This window comes from Rhopilema esculentum, chromosome 14, assembly GCF_057945365.1.
Source record: "Rhopilema esculentum isolate cy_ngs chromosome 14, ASM5794536v1, whole genome shotgun sequence".
NCBI classification, from domain to species: domain Eukaryota; kingdom Metazoa; phylum Cnidaria; class Scyphozoa; order Rhizostomeae; family Rhizostomatidae; genus Rhopilema; species Rhopilema esculentum.
The window spans coordinates 6299684-6321897 of record NC_142828.1 but is presented as its reverse complement, the minus strand read 5'-3'; the positions used below and the strand labels follow the sequence as shown (position 1 = coordinate 6321897).

At 36.0% G+C, this 22214-nt stretch overlaps 1 protein-coding gene across 1 annotated transcript in view; it reads left to right on the top strand.

Annotated features, from left to right (window-relative positions):
* LOC135696547 (poly(U)-binding-splicing factor PUF60) overlaps positions 1 to 21063 on the top strand; it is a 76607-nt gene extending 55544 nt beyond the window's left edge. The window contains exons 4-18 of the mRNA XM_065215973.2: positions 2128 to 2234; positions 6271 to 6311; positions 7004 to 7069; positions 9112 to 9193; positions 10810 to 11006; positions 11773 to 11864; positions 12715 to 12835; positions 14376 to 14468; positions 15290 to 15417; positions 16171 to 16342; positions 16769 to 16883; positions 17235 to 17381; positions 18363 to 18673; positions 19040 to 19229; positions 19835 to 21063. Of these exons, the coding sequence (XP_065072045.1) occupies positions 7049 to 7069; positions 9112 to 9193; positions 10810 to 11006; positions 11773 to 11864; positions 12715 to 12835; positions 14376 to 14468; positions 15290 to 15417; positions 16171 to 16342; positions 16769 to 16883; positions 17235 to 17381; positions 18363 to 18673; positions 19040 to 19229; positions 19835 to 19944 (1779 nt within the window). The 5' untranslated portion in view covers positions 2128 to 2234; positions 6271 to 6311; positions 7004 to 7048 and the 3' untranslated portion in view covers positions 19945 to 21063. The remainder of the gene's footprint in view (positions 1 to 2127; positions 2235 to 6270; positions 6312 to 7003; positions 7070 to 9111; positions 9194 to 10809; positions 11007 to 11772; positions 11865 to 12714; positions 12836 to 14375; positions 14469 to 15289; positions 15418 to 16170; positions 16343 to 16768; positions 16884 to 17234; positions 17382 to 18362; positions 18674 to 19039; positions 19230 to 19834) is intronic.
* Positions 21064 to 22214: the final 1151 nt, after the last annotated feature.

Genomic DNA, 22214 nt, shown 5'->3' with positions numbered 1-22214 from the left:
GTACTCCTCAATATTTGTTGTTGTAGTCACTTAATGTACACGTTTAAGTATGCATTAGAAATTAGATTTGAATTGAATATGATTAGATAAGTCATAGATTAGAACGGATCGAAGTTTGAACCTTATTAGAATTTACAATATGATTGATCGAAGTTGTACAGTCCTCTATTGGAATTTGAACCTGTATCTGTAGTACCTAATTTGAGCCACCAGCATACAGCAATTTCGCACACGCACACCTGTTTTTGACCCTAAAGTGTTTGAAATGAAGTTATTATCGAGCGCATTCGTGGCAACAAAAGCAGACAGCCGCCTGTCACAGGTATGCAGCAAAGCTATGAACTTTATAGCTGTTGTGAGGCTGTTGTTGGGCTGTTATGGGGCTCTTGTAAGGCTGTTTTTGGGCTGTTGCTGGGCTGTTGTGGGACTGCTGTGGGGCCGTTCTTGGGCTATTGTGGAACTGTTGTGGGGCTGTTCTTGGGCTGTTGTGGGGCTGTTGTGGGGCTGTTGTGGGGCTGTTGTGGGGCTGTTGAGGGGCTCTGGTAAGGCTGTTTTTGGGTTGGGACTGTTGTGGGACTGTTGTGGGGCTGTTGTGGGGCTCTTGTGTGAACAGCTACACTTATCTCGCACATACGGACTAGAAGGAGGCAAGCAAGAAATGGTTTCCTCCACCAAGCACCATCAGTGACTGTCGCATTTAATTGGTTTGCTTTATTTCAACTGTGTCTAAAATTACTACTTGCAGTTTTTAGCATCCAAAGTTAGTTTTCAGGACACTGAGAATCTTTGCTTATCGAGCACCTCCCTGGTCATTCTTCTCGATGTGACCACTCCTCGTGGTTATTACTTGTTTATTTTCTCTGTTATATCAATGCATACAGACATTTTTATCAGGCAAGTTTTTAATTATCGAAATGTCATGCGTTTTGTTAACTATTTTACAGCAAGACAGACTACTAGTTTTTTCGATTTGTTCTGTGTCGTACATATCTCAAAAACAAAGTGCGGTGAAACCTTTTGTATTGAACATCAATAAAAGTACATCAAAAGTTTGGTTTTTACATCTTATTAACCTTTGCTGTTTCATACACACGTTTGCCTGCTCAAAGATAAAAGAAAATTCTCTAGTATTTCTAAAGACAGCGTTTCACAGTTTTTTCAATCGTTAATTATTATCCTTCAAATAATCCATGAATGGAAGCAGCGGCTCATGAAGACCTGATGATTATATACAAGGGGTAGGGTTTCACTTACGAAACAGTGCAAAGGTGACCCTTTTCTTTGATTCTAACAGAACTGACAAAGTTCTAGTGACAAAGACAAAGCAATGATGACACATTTTATGCGTCAAATTAAAACATTTAGACCAGTGCAGTGCTCATTGCATTTTGAAAGCATTCTCTGACAGTTAATATGAAGGAACACTTCCTGGAAGATAAACGTTGACACCTGAACGCTTGGCTTCACAGATGAAATCATTCCCAGAAGGCGAGAAGTTTGAACACAAGGGATGATATGTTTCTATATGATGTATTAAAGAAACTCAACTTTTAGCCTTTCCTATACCTTACTATAAAAACATCGTGGTTCAACCTCCCCCACCCCCCACCCCCACTCCCCCCTTTCTTTGAGTATCCTGAGTATAAAGGTCTGACATATTATTGGGAATACAAATATTTCCATTAAATAGCGTATTGCTTTCTGCTTCCTTTGGTAGCTCAAGCTGTGCGTTGGGGTACCTTGAAATTGAGGTCAAGAACGGATCCTAAATTAGCCAAATTCGTAATGAGTTTAACTAAGATGAATGTTCACATACAAGAATGATCAAATTCCACGTCAGAATCCAACTGTATGCAATGGCTTTGTTTGTCTCAGCTAGAAACGAGGCCCACGCAAAATAGCTGAAATTTCATATTCCTTTTTGTTAACATACCCATACCTATCATTTACTATTGGAAGATAATCAAAAAGCAGAATTACCCTTTTTGAAAAAGAGCTTTTGCATTTCTAGGATTTTTAACATTTCGTTATGTTTGACTGATTAAAAGCACCAGGATCTCCATTATTCTGCATTCCACTTCTATCAACATTCTCTCTAGATTCATTCTTGTTTTTTCTTTTAAACAGCGATTCCAGCAATGAGTTTGCCAAAGAAGATCCCTGTGTAGAACCGCTCATTCAGATGAGGATTCAAATAGCCTTTATGAATTTGCCTCATTCTGAGTTTTTGAAAGGTTAGCCCTGTCTTTATAGATTCTTTGGTCGTTTGCTTTAAGCTGCCACAAAAAGGTTTTAAGGGTAATGTTTTTATTGCTTTATTACCAATACTTATAAAACTGATTGACTGAAATATTCTATGAACAGTTTTTGACTTGAAATAAACACTGAAGTTGCTTTCAAAAAGCCCCTAAAGCGACAAAAGGGCAAAATGAATCGTACGGTTTCAATCAAAATATTTGCCTAAATAATATTTTTATGACATGATAAATGCACATGAGATATTTCAAGGCTCTTTGTTGTAAAAGCCCTGGAGTTATTTTTATAAACATTTGATTAGTTTTTATAACGGTATCTTTAAAATCTGTTTATAGAAGAGCTTATACATAAAAAAGGAAAAGTAACTGTGTCAAAACAGCCGAGATTTCTGGAAGATATTTGAAAGTGCCTGTAGTTAGCGTACTTTAAAGCACTGGAATTGCAGGTCCAGTTCTTTTAAGAATATACATTGACATCCTTCTTGTTCCATAAAAGACGTATTCCTTGTTGTATATGCAACAATGAAGTTAATATTATATATAGATTAAGCTAATTCCTTTTTTCGAACAAGCTGTACATAAATTCAAGTGCCATATTGCTCAAATGCTGTCTTAACCTTAGCTGACGTAAGATAAGGAGGTAGACAATCAAGATCTTTAGAACGATCACAATATCCGTAATTTATCTTTTTTCTTTAATTTTAAGATTAGAAATGCATTTGCAAATGAAGGGGAACGCTATCGATTTATTCATAATATTGGTGGAGGGATGATATCGACTGAAGTGTTGAGAATTGCACTTTCTTTTCCCAGGTTATTTATGAGTTTTGTTGTTTATTGGCAACTCCATTTCTAAATGTTGATACAGATTGGAATTGTTTTTCATTTTTATGATGCGAAAGCGGTTATCGAAACATTTTGATGATGAAAATGATGACAAAGAAGTTCTCAGAACGATCGCAATTTAAATTTGAATGGGAATCTCTATAATTTTGCTAAAAAATTATTGTTCAAATTCAGGCTATCAGTGATTTCAGCAGAATGCTCAATACAACAAAACAATTGTCATCAACTATGATATTCTTAAGCTGATGGGGACTTTAGAAGAGACTTTTTTTGTCAGTTTAAACTCAACCCTTTACGAAAAGTCTCTAAGCCATTGATCAACATGTTCTCAGAAATTCTGTTCTGCTCTATGTTTTCCCAAGTTAGATAAAAACATCACTCTGTTATTGCTAAGAGTATACAGTGGTCTCATTAATCTTCTTCTGGTGAATTTCCTTTACATTCTTTTTTCATAATTATAGTCTTTATCCATTAATAACGAAGAACATTGACATGGGTTTTTAATTAGTCCGTAATGTTTCCCTTCATTCGAGATTTAAATATTGATAAGTCCAATCAATCAGAAGATAATGCTGTTCAAGGAAACACGGTGAATGGCCTATAGTTGAAGGATGTGTCTGTTTATTTGAAACTGGGACAAGCCTAAGTAAGCCACATTGACATTAGCTTTAATCTTTGATAGTTAGCTATCCTGTTTGCAATCTGTAAAACAATAATGGCGCCTCAAAACTTCCGAAGGTTTCAGCCCATGTTAGTTGTATCGTCCAATAAAATTAAAAACGTAGAGCTGGTAGGATGTAGTTTTTCAATAGGCACTGCGACACCATCTTTTGCAAAATAGTTGCATTTAAATTAGTTGCCAACGATTTAAGTCCTAACACTTTTTGTGATTAACAAATCTGTTTCTGCCCAGATTTTATTGTTCTTTCTTTGTTGTTTATGAAGGAAATTCCAAAAAGTTGCTGTTTATACAAAACTTTAATAGTGACATTGAAAAAGCGAACATTTCTAGGAAACCTAGAGTTTTCGTCTTATTCTACTAAGGTAAAAAGGTTAGAATCGAAAATGTGAAGTTAGATAAAATATGTAGAGTAGTGGATCGAAATTTGTCAACATGAGACATGAGCACATGACGATGGCAATTTTTCATTGGAATAATGATGGTAGATTTATTTTCAATGTTAGAGAAAAAGTCAGTGTCTGCTTTTACTTTCCTGATTCCTCATCACTCTGTTCCAGGGTATTTTCAATCTTCTTTCGATAAATAATTTCATAGCAGTGCGGTACACTACTTGCTGTTGTATTGATCATATATGTCCTGTTAGGAAACTACCTACCACCGGTCAGGCACAGCGGAGAGTGGAGGAGGCTAAAGAGTTAGGGGAAGGGGCTAAAACCGAATAAAAAGAGATTGGTGGTTCACTTCTTAATTTTTTGCATCTTCTGAGAAATGTAGAAGGCTTTAGCACCCCAGCCCCACCCCAACCTCCTTCTCCGCGGTGCCTGCCAGTGCTTACCATGCCCTGATAAATAGAGCCTGTTTAGTACCAGTACATGTCTTAAATACGGCCAGGGACGGAATCAGCGAGGGGTGTGGGGAGGTGCGACACCCCCATATTTTTTCCATTCGGTAATATTTTGGTAGTCAGCAGTAACAAAGTAATGCTAAGATTTTCCTTTTTTATCTTATTATCAGTAGCGTAGCGAGGGGGCAAAGGGGGCGATTGGTTTCTGAGAAAGTGCAAATCTGCAATGAAATTAGTACCCTAGGAAAAAAGTTTATATTTCAGACAATATAAAAGTTTTTAAAAAATGCAAGCAAACGACTGTGAGAAATATTCTGAAATGTACTGTATTTACACTAATCTGCAGGGCGTGGTAGCAAAAATATCCTCCTATTTGCCCCTCCAATCTTAAAGACCTGGCTACGCCACTGCTTCTTATCGTCTTTACCTTAGAGTTAAAAACCATATTTTAAAAAATAGGCGTTTCAATCAATTTCCAGTGACCTGAAGGTTGTGGCACCAAAATCCAATTAGTGTCTAACACCACTCCCCTTCCCCCAATCATTGTTATCTAAATCCCTCCCTGAATACGGCTTTCCTTTTGAAGGTAAATATTTTATCAAACTGAATTTTACAGAAAGATCTTCATATCACTTGCAAAAAGAACAAGTTGATTGAGTTACATTTATTCAAGTCTTTTGAAAATAGGTCTTTTGTATGAAGGGTTTGTCTGGCGCTAACCTTAGCTTCTCGAAAACTAGAGCACAGACACAACAATTGCATACACAGGGACGACGATAGCTATAGGGGCATAGTATTCAAACAGAAAAGGAAAATAATTGTTTACCAACCTGTCGGTCATAAAGTACTCGTTGCTGTTTATAGGCTCAGCTGTACACAGTTGCCTGCTGATCGCATTAAGCATGAAACTCGGAGTAGCAACTTAGAATCGTCCTGTTCTATACATCAAAAGCGTGTTCACGAAGGGTGTCTAAGTCCCAAATGCCTACCAGAAGGCAAACTTCCTCTATTAATATGATATGAACAGTCTTCGATGAAGCAGTCCTAGATGGCTAAAAACTCCACTTTATTTAAGTGGAATCCTTTTTTAAGGGGGTATCACACATCCAGCCCCCCCAAAACAGCCTGATTATTGACCATAATATGGCTGATAGGTCATAATCTACTATCATCAATTTCTGAACCCACTTTAAGATTCCTACCTAGTACCTACACCGCTGTGTCCCTACAATAGTTTGAATTCCTAAGTACCCTTAACTATACCCTTCCTCACCTTGTTCATGTAGAGCGTTAGAAGACAGTCTCAATTATCTAATACGAAAAAACTAACACGAGCTGAAATCTTTGAAAGCATTTTGAGCGTATTTCGGACTCATTTTGGATGTCTCGGTCGGACAAGCCAATACCGATTCTTTACTGCTTCTTGTGCACATCTACTGAAATTTGTCGGGAAAGTGTCTGTTGAGCCACTCTTGGGGAAACTGAACTTTTGAAAGAACACGCTCTAAAACAAAACAATTCACCTTTTGTGAATTTTTGATTAAACCCCATATGTGGATTGTGGATTTTTGATAATGCTAATTGAGGAGAGTTGCTTTAGAGAAAATGTTCCTCCTTTAATTCACTTTTGTTTCGTTCAAAAGGTGTTTATCGTCAGTTGGAGCATTCTGGACAGCCTAACTATGTACAACTTAAGTTTTATCAATTTGCCAAAGCACAGCTTGAGTTTGACTCTTTCCTTAAGCTTGCCTTTACTAGGCATCAACATTCGCGTAAGTATATTCCCAATCCTCGTAGTATGTGTTGTTTAAACCACTTTGAATTTATAAATATTGGGTTTATAAATAAGCTTCTGGACAAGAGGCAAGGCTAAACAGTGAAAGCTATTGAAGTTAAGTTGTTATTGCATCTTCATTTAACGGCATTAAGACAAGCAGTCTTTGCGAAAGACAGTGCTGTATCGTCTACAATTGTTAATAATAAATAGTTTGCGAAACTGTATTTCTAACTGTTAGGCGTGAAAAGGCACAGTTTGGCCTAGGGCCTTTTAAAGCAAACGCATCCTTTCTTGGAGCAAACTACGGATTTTGGGGCTAAAAGATAGGCTTAATCCTCCTTGTCCCAGGCCAATCGCTTACGCTGCCCCTATTTCTTGGTTGCTGTTTTATTTTAATTTTGGCGAATAAAGCCCCCATTTTACAGTTTGTCTCTGCTCTCGGGTTACTGACGTCACGCCAGTCTTCAACTTCTGCGAAGGCACGTTAGAGGCCTGGACCCTAACAATTTCAAAATCAGAAAGAGAATATCAATGTGTGCTCGAAGGGGATAGAAGGTCACAATCAGGTCTTACCAGATTTCCGAGATTCTATTTTTCAGATAAAGTTGAAGTTGCAACGAGTGTCTTGGTAAAAATCAGGAGAAATGGAGGTCGAAATACCAATGGTAACTCATCTTGATTCAAGCATCTTGTTTACTTCTCGAGCTTACTATCCCTGTTGCACCGGCAACGGAATAGGCCTACTGCCAAATTCTCCTTGAAATACAGATTCATCTATAAACATTGTTTTCTAAGGTTAGGTCTGTTGCCTTAGAATCTGGTTATCTAACCAAGAAATGACTGAAATAGTTATCTTCCTTACAAATGATTTTTATTAAAGAAATCATCCTTATCATGGCTTTGAATTTTCCCAACTCCTTTGCATTCCATCTAACTTCTCCAGTTAAATATGAAGTTCCGTTCGGTTTTTTTATTTTCTTTCTATATTTTATTTTTAAAACCCCCTTCGTACAAAAATCCATTAAACAACAGTTAACAAAGATTAGATAGGGAACAAAATTTACTTAAAAAGACGAGAAAGTGTTTGATATCAAGTAGAAATCCAATTGTATTCAAGATTAGTAATTTCAAGGTATATCGTGTGTAACAGACTGATGAACATCTGACATAATTTGCAAAATATTATTCCTGGCATCAAAGGCTAATAATGTAATTGAGCAAGACTGTCCTTGAGTTGAGATAAAAAATCTAAGTGTTTGTTGGCTGTGCTTTTGAATAAAGCTGTTTTATTTATCAATGGCTTTTCAAATAAGCTTTGTGTTTATTAACAGCTTTTCAAATGATGTATATATGATGTTGAATATCACTTTGAAAGTGAATATATCAACCAGTGGTGGACTATGAATCAGGGGTAGACACTTGGTCAAATATTGAGGGGCAAGCCAATTTTCATAAGATGATGTCACATTCTCCCCTTTTTTAGAACAAAAGATCATTGTCTTCCAGAATATTGGTGGGAAGGGTGACTCCCCTTGCCACTGCTTCAAGTGCAAGGAGAGAAAAAAATCCCCAGCAATTTTTAAATTATTTTCAAGCATGCCTTCGGTAAAAGGTAACCTTTTAGATAGCTCATCTCAAACGAGCTATTTTGATCACAAAATCTGTTGTGGCATGTGGTTTTGACAAATGGAAAGAACAGTCATAAATGTAATTATTTCAGCTTTTATATTAACAATGCCTAATGCTGATTTAGTGTGTCTAATAGATGGGCCCCAGTGTATTAATTTCAGAAGAATTTGCCCTCCCCCTGTCACTTATTAGGGCCCCCTTCTATTAAATTTTACAAATCTGTCATGACCAAAACACGCAATTTCCACTTGTCAATAATTGATGGATTCAAGTTGACGTCATCAATTTTTTATCTCGCTATCTACGGATCTTTTTCAAAAATGGACTGAAAATTTCATGTTGTTTTGGCCGACTTTGGCTGCAGTGAAAAAAATTCACTACAGCAACAAATTCCATTGAAATGTTTAGTAAAAGCTAAATTTTGAAAATGGGGTAATTCGCATGCCTGACGGTCCAAACAATTTGAAATTTTTGGCACAGACTATTTCAACATGAAGGTTCCAATTCTGTCATCCATTTTTGCCAAATTTGAAGATACAAATTGCTCGAATCCGAGAAATCCCCTTGTTATGTTATGTAGCTATTTTTTGATTGTCATAATTCCCCTTGTTATGTTTGTCTATCTTTATCTCTAACCATCTATCCATTATCAAGTAACCAAAGTCACCATCCAACTAATTCCACTGCCTTTTAATTAAAAGATTTACCAAAATCCACTCCTTCTTTTAGCTCCCCTTTGCTATTGAAATTTGCTGACATTTTATTGAAAATTGGCCCCCCTTCTATTAGCAACCCACTTCTATTGAAAACTGGCCAACATGAACACCCCCTTCTATTCGAACCCCCCTCCTATCGGAAATTGGCCAGAATGAACACCCCCCTTCTATTACCTCCCTCCTTCTATTAGAGACATTAGAATGAAAACAATTGATCAGTGCTTTTTGCAAGTTGTTAAAAATTTATGTCATGTGATATAAAATAACATGCACCTATCACTCTTGTTTCTCCTTGCAAATATTTTTTACATAATGTATAAAATATATGATATATATATATTTATGTGTATGCTTCTTTTTAGAAGATTGAAGGTACTGACATTATGAATGATGATGGAGCAGGAAAGAAAAAACGCCGTAATATGTTTGATGTTGGCCCTGAAGGTATTTTATCTAATTTTTTCTTATTACCAATTTTTCTTTATTGGAAGTTCTTAATATTATGTTAAGAAGATGCAAACATGATGGAAGGGCTGGTTTAGTGTTGATTCTGCTATTTCAGAGATAAGGAATGCTAGAGATAATCTTATAAAGTTTTTCCAAGAAATGATTTTCCCTTTGCAAATCAAATAACTATTTGTTAGCTTGTTAATTTTATGTCTAGTTCATCAAGCAATACTAATGGGAACACCATTTCTTTTTTTATTTTGTATAAAAGGTACTTAAAAGTGAATGGAGCCACAAGATGATTTCGGAGAAGAAACAATTTGATGTTAAACAACATTATGGAATTTTTCTCTCTCCTCGTCAACATTTCTTCTTGTTGCCATTTTGATCCTCTTATTAGATATTTGATTCATTTAAATGTTCTTCTTCATTTAAATGTGCCCATTTTATAATTTTTTTACCAACTTAGCCAGATTTAAAAATTTTAAGTCTTAAAATCATATTTCCTGTTAAGTTAAGTTCGATAAATCAAAATATATTTTATCTATAAAAGTTCATTGCTAAGATTTGCATCAGTCTTTGCATTTAGTCATTAAGTTAAGGAACAGTTGACAAATCATTGGCTTGTTTGATAATAATCTTACAAATTAATTGCTTAATTCTCTGCTTGCTTATGTTTTCATTCCAATGTTCTCACAAAGGTAAGGTAAGTTTGACAAATCACTTAGTGGAGAATGGAACAAGCCTACTAATATAAAGAGTGTCATTTGCGAGAGACTTCATAGTATAATTTGATTGTGCCGGTCGCAATTGTATAAGTACAATATACTTCTGGATGTATTCCTCTATGTATTTGTAGGGGTAGTGTTTTCCAAATGACGTTTTTTTATATCTTTCTAAGAAGGTTGCCATGTGTGATGTACAAATCACAACACCAACGCCTTTCCTGTGGATACAGCAATTGATTTCTTTTCTTTGGTAACCCTTCAGTATGATTAATGCTTGTTATTTGTACAGCCAGGGTCCACTCCCAATTTATTTGCTATGTCACAGAACAATTTGGATTTCCTTATTTCATTTGATGAGCAAGATTTTACTCAAATTGTGCATGAATTTTCCATTAAAGAACTTATTTTTAAATCTTCTCAAATCTGACAGTGTAAAAATTTGCAAATTCATGTTTTAAGTATCGATAATAGTTTATAAAAAAACAGAATGTATTTCAAGGGAATACTTCAGCAGAAACAACAGTGGCAGTGTTGATTTATAACAGTACTGTACCAAATTTACTGATTGGTTTGTGATTGGTGTGTTTATAGTCATTCTGAACCAGTATTCCAGTACAGAGTGTCTTTTAAAGCAACCATCAATACTTCCCCTATTTTGTTGTCTGTATAAAAATCTAAACAGTGTATTTCAAAAATCTAAGAAGCAAGAGGTAAGGTTTCATGAAAAATGATCTCAAAAGAATTGTGAACATTTATGAGGTACAAGCATACAATTTTTTTCTCCAAAAACTTCATGAAAAACCTTACAAATTATGTATGTTTATTTTTACTCTTTCAGAATCGGAAATAAAAACAAACATTTGATTTTATTCTCTTTTCCTTAAGGTCAAATTTCAAGGAGGGAAGATGATGATTTGCCACTGTATGATGATGGAAAGGGCCAAATCGTTGCTGGTCCAGGTGCGGGTGGCTTGCAGCCAAGGCCATCTGAAGCAAAAAGAGCATTGCCCAAATTAACAAGACCACAAGAGGAAGCTCTGGCTAAGGCCAAGAGATATGCAATGGAAATGTCTGTACAGCATGTAAGTGAAGAGAAAATTGTGCAATGACTGAGTGCAGATACAACTTTTATTCTTATTGTCTCTATTCTTGTCTGCTGGCAAAGTTAATTAGCAGATCTTATGGACATGAACCATTTTGTTGTTCTAACCTAAAGAACCTACCACTACCAGTTTATTGAAGCTGTAAATTTGTAAAAAATGTTAAATCATTGAACTCGAAATATTTAGTGGAAGTTAAAGGCATTGAGTCATGATAAAAAGAGAGGGTATACCCAAACATACCAAATCTGCTGAGTCATGATTTTCTTGCTGCATTGCTATTGGTTGACCTGGAATTGGTCACATGAACTCATCTAGTACTGATTAACAAAACAGGTCCCATCAATTGCAAGATGTCAACAGCAGATGCCGAAATCACATGAAACTGCAGTGATCAGACCAAAACCAAAATGCCCCCTAAAAAGAAGGTCTATTTACCATGAATGCCTTTAAAGGTAATGTGTCCAGCTATACCAAGCGACTCTGCAGGGGTTTTTAGAAACATGTGATTTTTCGTGTCATCGCCCCAGTCATTACGGTCGCTCTTTTTATTTATCCTGCTGCTAGGTCAGTTTTTCATGTGAGCAGTGCTTTGCATTGCAAGAACACTAACCAATCGCAAATTGTTATTTTGATGGGTGGCTTGACAAGTTGGGTATACGCAGTCCCTTTATATGGACACATTACCTTTAAGTTAAAACATAACAATTTCCTTGATTGTAATTTCTCGCTAATTTCTTTTACAAAGGTCCTCAACAAGCAAAAAGTAGTGCAAGTGGAGCAGATGACTACCCTCCAGACCAATGCACAAAGGCAGAGAGCATTGGCACTGATGTGCAGGTAAGAAGCCATTAGCATTTGTATTTCTAGTTATGTTTTACATGAAGTTATTACATGTATTTCTATGATAGTGATTTTTTGAATTTAATGGTGTTGTATAAATAAATAGGTGCCATGCTGGCAGCTAACTTTTTTCAATAGTTGCCATCATAGCCCAAGTATGCAAATTCTAAATAATGATGGCAGCATGGAAAGTTAGGAAAAGGAATACCGTAAAGAATCTCTAAAGCTTGATGATGATAATGTTGTATAACCAGACTGAAAACTAAGTTCATATGGACCTATCGCCAAACTATTAAATGTCAATATCAGCTCATATATTCAATACAAAACAATTTTGGTTTCTTTATTATCTTGAAAGGCTAAATTTATTATTTTTGCTGCATTGTTTTAAAACTGCTCAATTCTGGATTCCAATCACCTCAAAATTTCAAGTGTGGATAACCAGCTGCAGAAAAGGCACCTTTTGACTGTCAATATCTTATTGAACACTGCATGGTGTTTATCAGGAAAGAAAGTTCTTTTTACTGTGTTGTCTCCAGATGACTGAAATGAATTATATATATATTGCTTTGAAAATATTTGTAAGTGATTTGACATGTCTATAAACAACTTTACATGATAGGCTCTGATGCAAGTTGGTTAGTGAGGGCTGCAAGAGTGAATTAAAGATTCATAAAAAGATATTAAAAAAAGCTTTTTTATTTTGCAAAAAGAAGGTGGACCATGGCAAGGGCTCTTTATATTCTAGACAGCATTGATAGATTGTATTTAGATAACCACTTTTATCTGTTTTTATATTTTATATATCCTGTATATGAATTAAGTCTTATTTTGCCAAATCTTCCAGGATATATGTTGGCAGTATAAACTTTGAGCTGAAAGAAGATAGCATTCGCTCTTCGTTCATTCCATTTGGACCAATAAAAAAGATAGACATGTCATGGGACCCAACAACGATGAAGCATAAGGCAAGTCAATACTGTGCCTTCATATATTATTGCTGCTTCGTAGTTATCAAATAGGTTTTGTTGCTGTTTCTGCTTGATTTAAAACCACCCTGCCTCTCCAAATAGACCCATTTTCCAAAAACTTGCTTTGCCTGGTGATCGCATTAAACGTGAATTTAAAGAGTAGCAACTTAGAACCGTCCTGATCTATACACCAAATAGCGTATTCTAACATTGATCTTAGTTGTTAGGTACTTTAGCTGTTGGGCCATTTCGGCCTACAAGCATTAGTTTAAAAAAAATCGGGTTTAGTATCCTTAGGCCAGAAATTTGCCCGTTTTATAGAACAAGTTTTCTCATTATTTTGTCCGGATTTTGGGGCATATCGACAATGCCCTGACCTGAAGAGTTTTTTGTCAACAAAGTACCTTCTTCTACAATGAGTGTTTGATATTTCAAGACGCATGAGGTTTCCGTTTGTGAATGCATTACAATAATCATAGACAAAGATGCTAGACTGTTGTCTGTCCCACGAGAAATAAGATTGTAAATGTGATAAACATGGTCGGAAATGGACCTTGCGATGTTTCTGCACAATGTAGAAGAAAACAAAGCAATGTGGGTGATGAGGTTCTGAAAGAAATTGATCTCAATATACCTGAAAATTAAATCAAAAAAGATATGCCATACCACAATTCCTCACTCAAGTGAAGGAGCAAAAAACCTTATTGACCCACAGCGTTGCTTCTCTTTTATCCCTAGCTCTTTTGTTTACATCTTACAACGTCTCTTAATCTCTTTCCTGTTCAACCAAACATCTTACTAGAAAGCATGAATGCACCCCCTTTCCTATAGGCTCTAATGCTTGCAATCTTGGCGCTAAATAGTTTTTTATCAGCATCACCTGGCGTAACTCTCAGCACAATTTGAAAATCCAGTTTTTCTAATCAACCGTGATACCCTAAACAAAGTTGTACTCTCAAATAATGTAAGTGAATTGGTGTAAATGGCTTTTATGAAATATAATTACTGAAATGAAATGCAGGACACAAAGCTTTTTTAAGCTTTTGCTTTGTTACCTTTTTCATATTTTTAATTCTTTTATGAATTTCTGTTCAAAATTTCGCTTTTTAAAAAATTTAATTGACAATTTGTCCGGTTTTTAAAGAGCAATAACTTAATACAGTATCTAACTATATTTATTACAGTAATACATTTTCAAAAGTTAGCATTAAGATCATGCACTTCTTCGACAGGTTTTGAAATTATACTAGGAAGGAAGCCAATTTCACCTTCTTTCTTCAAAAGCACTGTCTATCATTGTTAAATTAAACTTGCTCTTAAACTGACCGAATGTTGCTCTTAAAAGATATACTGTAGATCCTCCATATAACGGAAATTGTTCTGACCAGTGTGATTGTCCGTTGTATAGGTGTCCGTTGTATAGGTGTCCGTTGTAGAGCAGTGTCCGTTAATGGATGTTTCACTGTAGGTACAAATTTGTTTCCCTATAGCAAACTGCTATTTGCATTTATCACAGAATTTCCCTTTCTTTCTACAGGGATTTGCTTTCGTCGAATACGAATTACCGGAGGCTGCACAGCTGGCGTTGGAACAAATGAATGGAGCTCTTTTGGGTGGCAGGAATGCCAAAGTATGTTGCTCTGCCGTTTTGTTATCAGGGTTTTTATCGTTTTGTTAACAGAGTCTAAATATGTTGGCCTAAGCTGTTCATTGGCTTTGCGAATTGAATAAATAATCTTGTTTCAGTCGACAAAATGTTTTTGAGTGTAATCGTCTTCTTGTTTTGATTTCAAAGCAAAAAGCCAAGTGCTGCTGATATAATTTTGATTTAAACGCGTCTTTGTGGCATTTCTTCAAAAGAATAACAAATGGTGAACTGACACTAATTGATTAAATGCAAGTGAGTCTTGATAAGAAACCACCATATCCTGGGAATACCTTTGGTGGTATGCGAGAACAGAATTTTACAAGATTTGCTCCTATTTAACTAGATAACAAATCAAGAGGTTAAAAGACCATTGAGATTGTGTGGCCGATAGCTTCAATCTATTGATTAAATGCAGAAGAAGCCAAATTTTGTTTTGAAATATACGTGTAGGTGTGTGGAAATAAATAACGCGGGAACAAAAATTTGGTTCCGATATTTTTTCTCGTTACATATTCAAAGTAAGTAAGACATATTCAAAGAAGATCAGTGTAAATGTTTTGTTCTTAATAAGACGGCGGGGTCCTTTTTTTTATTTTGTGTTTTCTTGTTTTTATTTACGTTTGTTTCTTTTCACTTAACAATAAATATTTAGGCAAATTAATCGACTTTGTCGTATTTTCTCTTGAATACTAAATAAAGGTTCTTTGTTCAACTCAAGTATGAATTTAACCTACAAACAATGTAAACAGTTCAGTAGACGAATGGCCTTTTGGAATATTTTGTATACATTCATTCTGTTGAAGGTTGGCCGACCAAGTAATGTGCCTCAGGCTGCTCCCTGGATTGAACAGATTCTTGAAGAAGCACGCCAGTATGCTCGGATATATGTGTCATCGATTCACCCAGACCTTACTGAAAATGATATTAAAAGGTATCTTAATTTATTAGCTATTCTCACCAAGTGATCGCTGCAACAATATAATGGTATTGGTTTACAATCATATGCAAAAGTCATCCCTTATTTGATTTTTTTTTGTGTCCTACAGCCACTGTAAGGTTTATTAAATAATATTGCTGTAGTTGCAAATACTGCTTGCATCACCTAAGCTGTAGTTGAATAATAAACCTTTGCATACAATGGCTGACTGTAAGGAATCGACAAGCCCAGTTGCTTAGAAACGTATCGTTGTTAATTCAGTCTATTGCCTCGGTTTAATAACAATAGGAGGGTCCCAAACATGATAGTGCTCGTTGTCTGTAAGTTACTCGTATAGAGCTTTATCTGTTGCTTGGAAGTATCCTTTATTGGGTTTACTTTTTTCATGGCGGCTTTACTCCTTCTAAATGCCACCCATACATTTCCTGCAAAATATGCGCTTAAAGTATAAGTTTAGGAAAATTCTGAGTGCTCTATAGGCGAGGCTGAGCACGCTATGATTATAAAATCGGACGGTTCTAAGTTGCAAATCAGAGTTTAACACTTAATGTGATCATACGGCAACTGTCAAAAAGTATACATATGTTATATACATGACAATGTTTTTGTAGGTAATGGAATTTCTTATGAGCTCGCACCAACTAAAAAAAATTAAATATTCCTTTGTTATGAGTATCAGTACAAAGCTGTAGTTTGTATAATGTCAGCTTTAATTCTAATAAGGTGATGATTGTTTAATATTTTCAGTGTATTTGAAGCATTTGGAAGGGTAAAGGACTGCAGCCTAACCCCAGATAACGTAACTGGTAAGCATAAAGGGTACGGTTTTGTCGAATACGAAACCCACCAATCAGCAACAGATGCCATTGCCTCGATGAATCTTTTTGATCTTGGTGGGCAGTACCTAAGAGTAGGAAGGGTGAGCTTTTTTGCTTATGGTATAAACCATTTTCGCATATCTCTTTGTGTTGTCTTGAACTAGCGTAGTTGTTAGTAAATGATAGAGCTGGTTATCGTGATTGCTCATAACTGTTCATGACGGGTATCAAACAACAAACTAACGGGAGTTTATAAAACCTTTCCATTTTTAATTTTATCAGCTGTGTAGTTTTGCAGTTCTTTTTCATATCAAACAGAGCTTGTAAACAAGTTTCTGCGAAGTGTCTTTGTTTCTTTTGTAAATTATTCTGACTTTTTATCATCTTGATTCAGTTAATTCGTTTGTTACATTTTTGTTTTGCAATGTAGCTCTTTCACGTTCAGATGTATATTAGAGTATCTAAATAAACGTTTTGCTAGAGACAGCTAGCTTTTAAAGGCTATCATCGCTCTTTACTATTTTCAGGCAATAACGCCGCCAGCAAATGCAGCAACAACTGGTCCACTACCTACTGCTGCAGCTTTGGCAGCAGCGGCTGTGTCAGCGAAAATTCAGGCACAAGAAGCCGCTGCCTTAGGAGGTAAGCTTGGATTAAACAACTTTACCTTGAATGTACAGTTGTTTTTCTTGCAATAGCATTGTTCCGGATTTTTTAGATAACTTGAAACCCGTGATTTCACAAATTTTTCGTTTTGTTATCCTTTGGTAATTTAATCTTTCAAGTTGTTACAGTTTAGCTACACAAGCGAAGGCGGTTGTAACGAATCTCTTTTATTTTAAAAAACAATATTTTTGTTACTACAATTAAAAAAAATGTTTTAAATCTCTATGTTGTTTTGATGTTGGTATTAATTCGTTGATATTTATGTTTGTGTTGATTTCTTGTTGAATTTTACTGTACTGGAATAATTCGTTTTTTTTGCTTCCCTAGTACCCGTCGTTCCAACAGGCCCTACGGTCATCACCTCGGTCGCAGGTGTTCCCATGGCAATCCCAGCCTCGTCTCTCGGTGTTGGTTCCCCACTAGGATCGATAACAACAGCAGTATCCACGAACATCACTGCCTTTTTGGGGGCTGGTAAGTAGCTGTTTATACATAAAAACTGTTTATCATAGTTGGTATTAACCTTGTTTCTTTGCTTCATATCACTTTTCGTGTTCAAGTATTGGCCTATCAAATGCATATTGAAAAAAAGCTTTCAGGTTTTATGAAACTTAAGGATTGCATTGAAGTTTGCTATCCTGTTCAGAAAGTTTTGTCAACTGGCACTGAGAGTATGGAATTGAGAAATTATGGTGAAATTGTGTTGAAAAGTATCTTTATTGACTTCCATATCAATGTAGAGAATATAGCTAATCATGTTTTGAAACTGCGAGTAATTGATAATGAAATGTTGAGATCGTGGATAACTTAAAGAATCCCATGAAGAAAATTATCTCCTGATATCTTTAATTCACCATTCTCCCTTTGAAAATAGTTTTCTTACCAAATTACCTTTTAAGAATGCTTCTCCGTGCGACCCCAACGATGCATTCTGTTTTATCTTCTTTGTTAGTTGCCCGGTCATATTCCTAGACGTCATCTCTTTCTTGGGCAATGCCCCTCTGGATATACATCTCATTCACCATTTCCGATTTCCATTTCTGTTTCCATGTGTTCATTGAATTCCGACTGTTATTGTTGTAATTATGAAACTGCGGGGTGGAAGACTTTTACGAATGAAGATGTAAAAGGGTTCGAATAAGCAGTCAATTTTTTTCTATATTTCAAAAATTTTGTATCAACTCAAAGTAAGAAGGTAAACGAAGTAGAACATTACTTAATTGATGTCAGCATTGGTTGTTTATATTAGATTGGCGTCTTTCAGAAAGGCTGCGTTAAAAAAAGCGAAATGAAAACACCATACCAAAATCTCACTTGTATTGTTTGTGCTGAGAGCTTTCAAAGCTCAACAGTATTTTCAGGAAGAATGAAGGATGCTTTTTGGAATATGGTGGACTCCACAAGGTTGTGACTCCACTTTACTTTTAACTTTGTTTTTATTATACACTACTTTAGGCATAGCTCCTGTGTCAGAAGCACAAATGACTGCACAGCCACAAGCAGTGGCTCAAAGCCCACCGACTAGTTCCCAGAAGACTTCACAGAAGAGTAACAGTTCTAAGAACGGTCACGGAAGTGGTGATATGACAGCATCTTTAGTTGCACAAGCTTCTAAGCACGCTGATGTAAAGGCGAAGATAGAAATGTTGGGCGACGATGTAAGCGCAAAAGCCAGTGAGCAGAATTTAAGTCGGGAAGAAGATATGAAAATTTCCGGCAAAGAAGCGAGATATATCATGATGCAAAAGCTATCACGTCAGAGTAGGGTGTGTACCATGCTAGATGCAAATAAGTAGACTTCTACTGTCATTACTCTACTTGCTCGATTTCATAATGAAGAGACGGTATGGTGATAGGCTTCAAAAGGAAGTCAAAATTGCTTTATTTCCTTTCCTCTCAGCTTAGAGGCTGGTTCAAGCTACACCTCTTGTAAGCTGACTTACATTTTTAAGGCCTGTATTGCACATATTTTGCCCAAGCATTTATGAGTATTTTGCCGCATTGAAGCTTATTTAGAATCCAAACCAAACGATTTATGACTTAAAGTACCCCCATTCCGCACCTCTCCTCGTCGTTGCTACTTATATTAAGGTCGAAGTGTCAATTTTAAGATACAAACCATTTTTTCTTAGTCCAAAGTATTGGTGTTACGAAACATGGTTTCTGTGGAGGACATTGATGACGACCTCGAGATGGAAGTGACCGATGAATGTCGAAAGTTCGGCGAAGTCAATCGAGTCATTATTTATCAAGAAAAGCAAGGAGAAGAGGAAGATGCTGCGGTAGTGGTCAAAGTTTTCGTCGAGTTCAATGAGCCTGAAGGTATAAATTCATATTCGTAAAATTCGTAAAAAAGTGTTGGTTGCTGGAAAGTTTTCCCCCTGCAAACACGCAGATGTTCTTCAAATGAAATTTTTTTGTAAGCGCGAGAGTGTTGAATGCATTGACCCTCACAAAAACAAAGCTCTATGTATTTGTAGTTTGTGAAGTACATCTTAATCAAAAAAGCACTATCTACATGTGCCGTACGTCGAATGAGATCAAATGTAATCAAATTTAAATGAGAAAAGCGGCTTTGTCCATGGACTTATAAATATTATGCCTACGTTTCTGGTGAAGAAGGTTTTTAAAGGATAACACCTGGGTGAAGAATCACGCTCGAAGCATAGGTTACCTTTCATTTACAAAGCCGTTACGTTAAAGTATAGTATGTTTATCCATGGGTGTTGATGGTTTTTCATTTTGATATTCTAACTATTGAAATATATGCCCGAAATTTCAAGGGGGATGTGTTGAGGTCCCGGGCGTTGTATGCAAGCTACTCGTCGTATGTTAATGCGTTTACTAAACAGCTATGCCGCCCAGGAATGTACTATGGCCTTTCTGTTTTGAAGATGATTTAAAATCCTTCCTTTCTTCATTTCTAGAGGCAGAAAAAGCGCAGTCAGTTTTCAATGGTCGATGGTTTGGTGGAAATTGTATCATTGGAGAAATTTATGACGAGGAAAAGTTCAATGCCGGCGATTTCTTTGGTTAGAATGTAGATTTCTACTCACACAGTCGACAGATGAAGAGCTTTCACTTCCCGCTGCAAGGGAGCACATTCGTGATGATATAACGGGGGTAGATGTAGTTTATGTAAATATTAGGGTTTGTATGATGCGATTGAGAGCAGCAAGATTTGCTATTCTACGTAGAAAGACATTGGAATTTTAAGTTTCTAATGTCAGACGGCAAGAAAACGACTGTGTAAAGATGAGAAGAACTAGTTCGATGGTTCCAATCTGGAAGTTCAATCAAGGCTGCGGAGAAGTCATGGGAAACTGTAGTTATTTGCATCGAAACCTTTGAAGAGGACTGTTATGCAGCTCCTGCTGGAGTTTTCACCTCAGTTGAAATATGAACGTGTATACTTGCAGCGTCGATTGTGAACTTGTTTCAACCATTATTATGCATATGTTGAATGCAGTTTTTAAAGGACCTAACTCAGGAAGGCTACCTGATTCAATCAGTTTTTGATAACCTCACTATTACATTGTTGTCGACTAATCGAAGTTACAACAAGTAAGGTGTTCTAATTTATAGTTTCTAGAATATTGCTTGAAAAGCATTGAAATGTTGCAGAGTTGCGAGTTAACTTCTAGGCCTGCTTGTTTCAAAACCGGATAGCGTGTAGCTTATAAAAAAATGACACCCCAGTTTTTAAATGATTTAAGAAATGTTTGGCTTCCATTGCAAATTTTCATGCAAAATCTCGAGCCAAAAACTAACCAGAAAGCTATATTTACAAACACATGTAATTTTACTTATTAATTTTGTCAGGTATAATTATAGATATTTCTTTGTCTTAAAGAAATGTTATGAAGCAAATGTCATCTTTAGTTCTTTGCCAGTTTTTTCACATATGAGACCTACGGCTTCAGTTGTATTACTTTCTTGCATTTCTATGATTACTTAAGCATATACGTTGAACGATCAGACCTTCTTCCTCAAATGTTATTTTTGCTGTTTTGTTACATTTGTAAAAATAAGTTTATTGAGGAACCTTCCTTTTGTAAGGAAAGGAGATGCCAGAATATCTGTATTAGCTTTTAGGTTAGACTACGTTCTTGAATTGTTTCGTTGGCTGGGAAAGGATTGAAATATCATTCGTTGATTTTCGTCAGCGAAAGAAGGCACTTTGAAGCTTCGTTTGTTCATTAGGTTAATTTGACAACCTTTGTGTTCACATTATGTAAGGATCTGATCGGTTACGTGAATAGGTAGATTATTCATGTCTCGACAAATGGTCTTGCCATAACTTCGACCTGTAAGGAATAGTCTTGTCGATGAAGTTCAGTTTATCATTAATTCCTAATAAAAAGAAAGCCTTAAAAATACTATTTTAGTCAACTTTCTTTCTTTGATTATATCCAGTTTCATTACTCAGCCTTGTTTTTCATGAAACTATTCAGTTTTACTTAAAACAGAGTCCTTTGTCTTCAATTTAAAATGTTTTTTATCCCGCTTTCAATTTTAACAGTTCAAGCCATTCAAGAAAGTGTTTTGAAACATTCGTGCCGTTTCTTGGAGGTATTCGATTGTTGGAATGTACATTCTTGTCACTTCTTCACTCCTCTCCCTGAAGGCTGAAATTGAATCGTGGTTAATCCCGAGGGGTTTTAGCAGCTGCCATGTATCTTTGTCCTTTGAAGTTTCATGAGGGAACTTGCTTTGCAAAAATCATTCCAACAAATTCTAGTCAATCGATCAGAATACTTTCTTTAACGACTGGTCCAAATTTTGAGATTCAGATTGTTGATTGTTGATTCAGAGCAGTGGATGCAAGTGTAGGCATCGTCAATCGTCGCTGGTAAGTAAGAAACTTTAGCTACTGGCTACTTCGAAGACGAAATGCAATGGGCATGAGTTCTGAATAACATGAAAGTTTAACAGAATTTCACATAGGAGTAAGGTCTTTTGTAAAACGATTATCACTTCACCGACGGTAATCAAGGGTGCAGAGATTGTGCCCAAAAAATATTTGTCTCACTGCGCCCCTTGAACTCTCGAAAAGTTTGGGTTGATAACGTAAATTTTTGCTTAATTTATAGTAGAAGCGTGACTCATTGCAAGATGTTTTTATATGCCATCCCTAAAAGCTGAATTAAACCCAACCAGATGCAACTGAAATAAACCCAATAACCCTAATTTATTATAAGAATGCCAGTCATTTCAAGTCGTTTTTTTTATATTTGTTTTTCCAACAAATATGACTGCAAAGATTCGAATTCATCGCTATATAATCACGATGTTTGTTACTTTGGA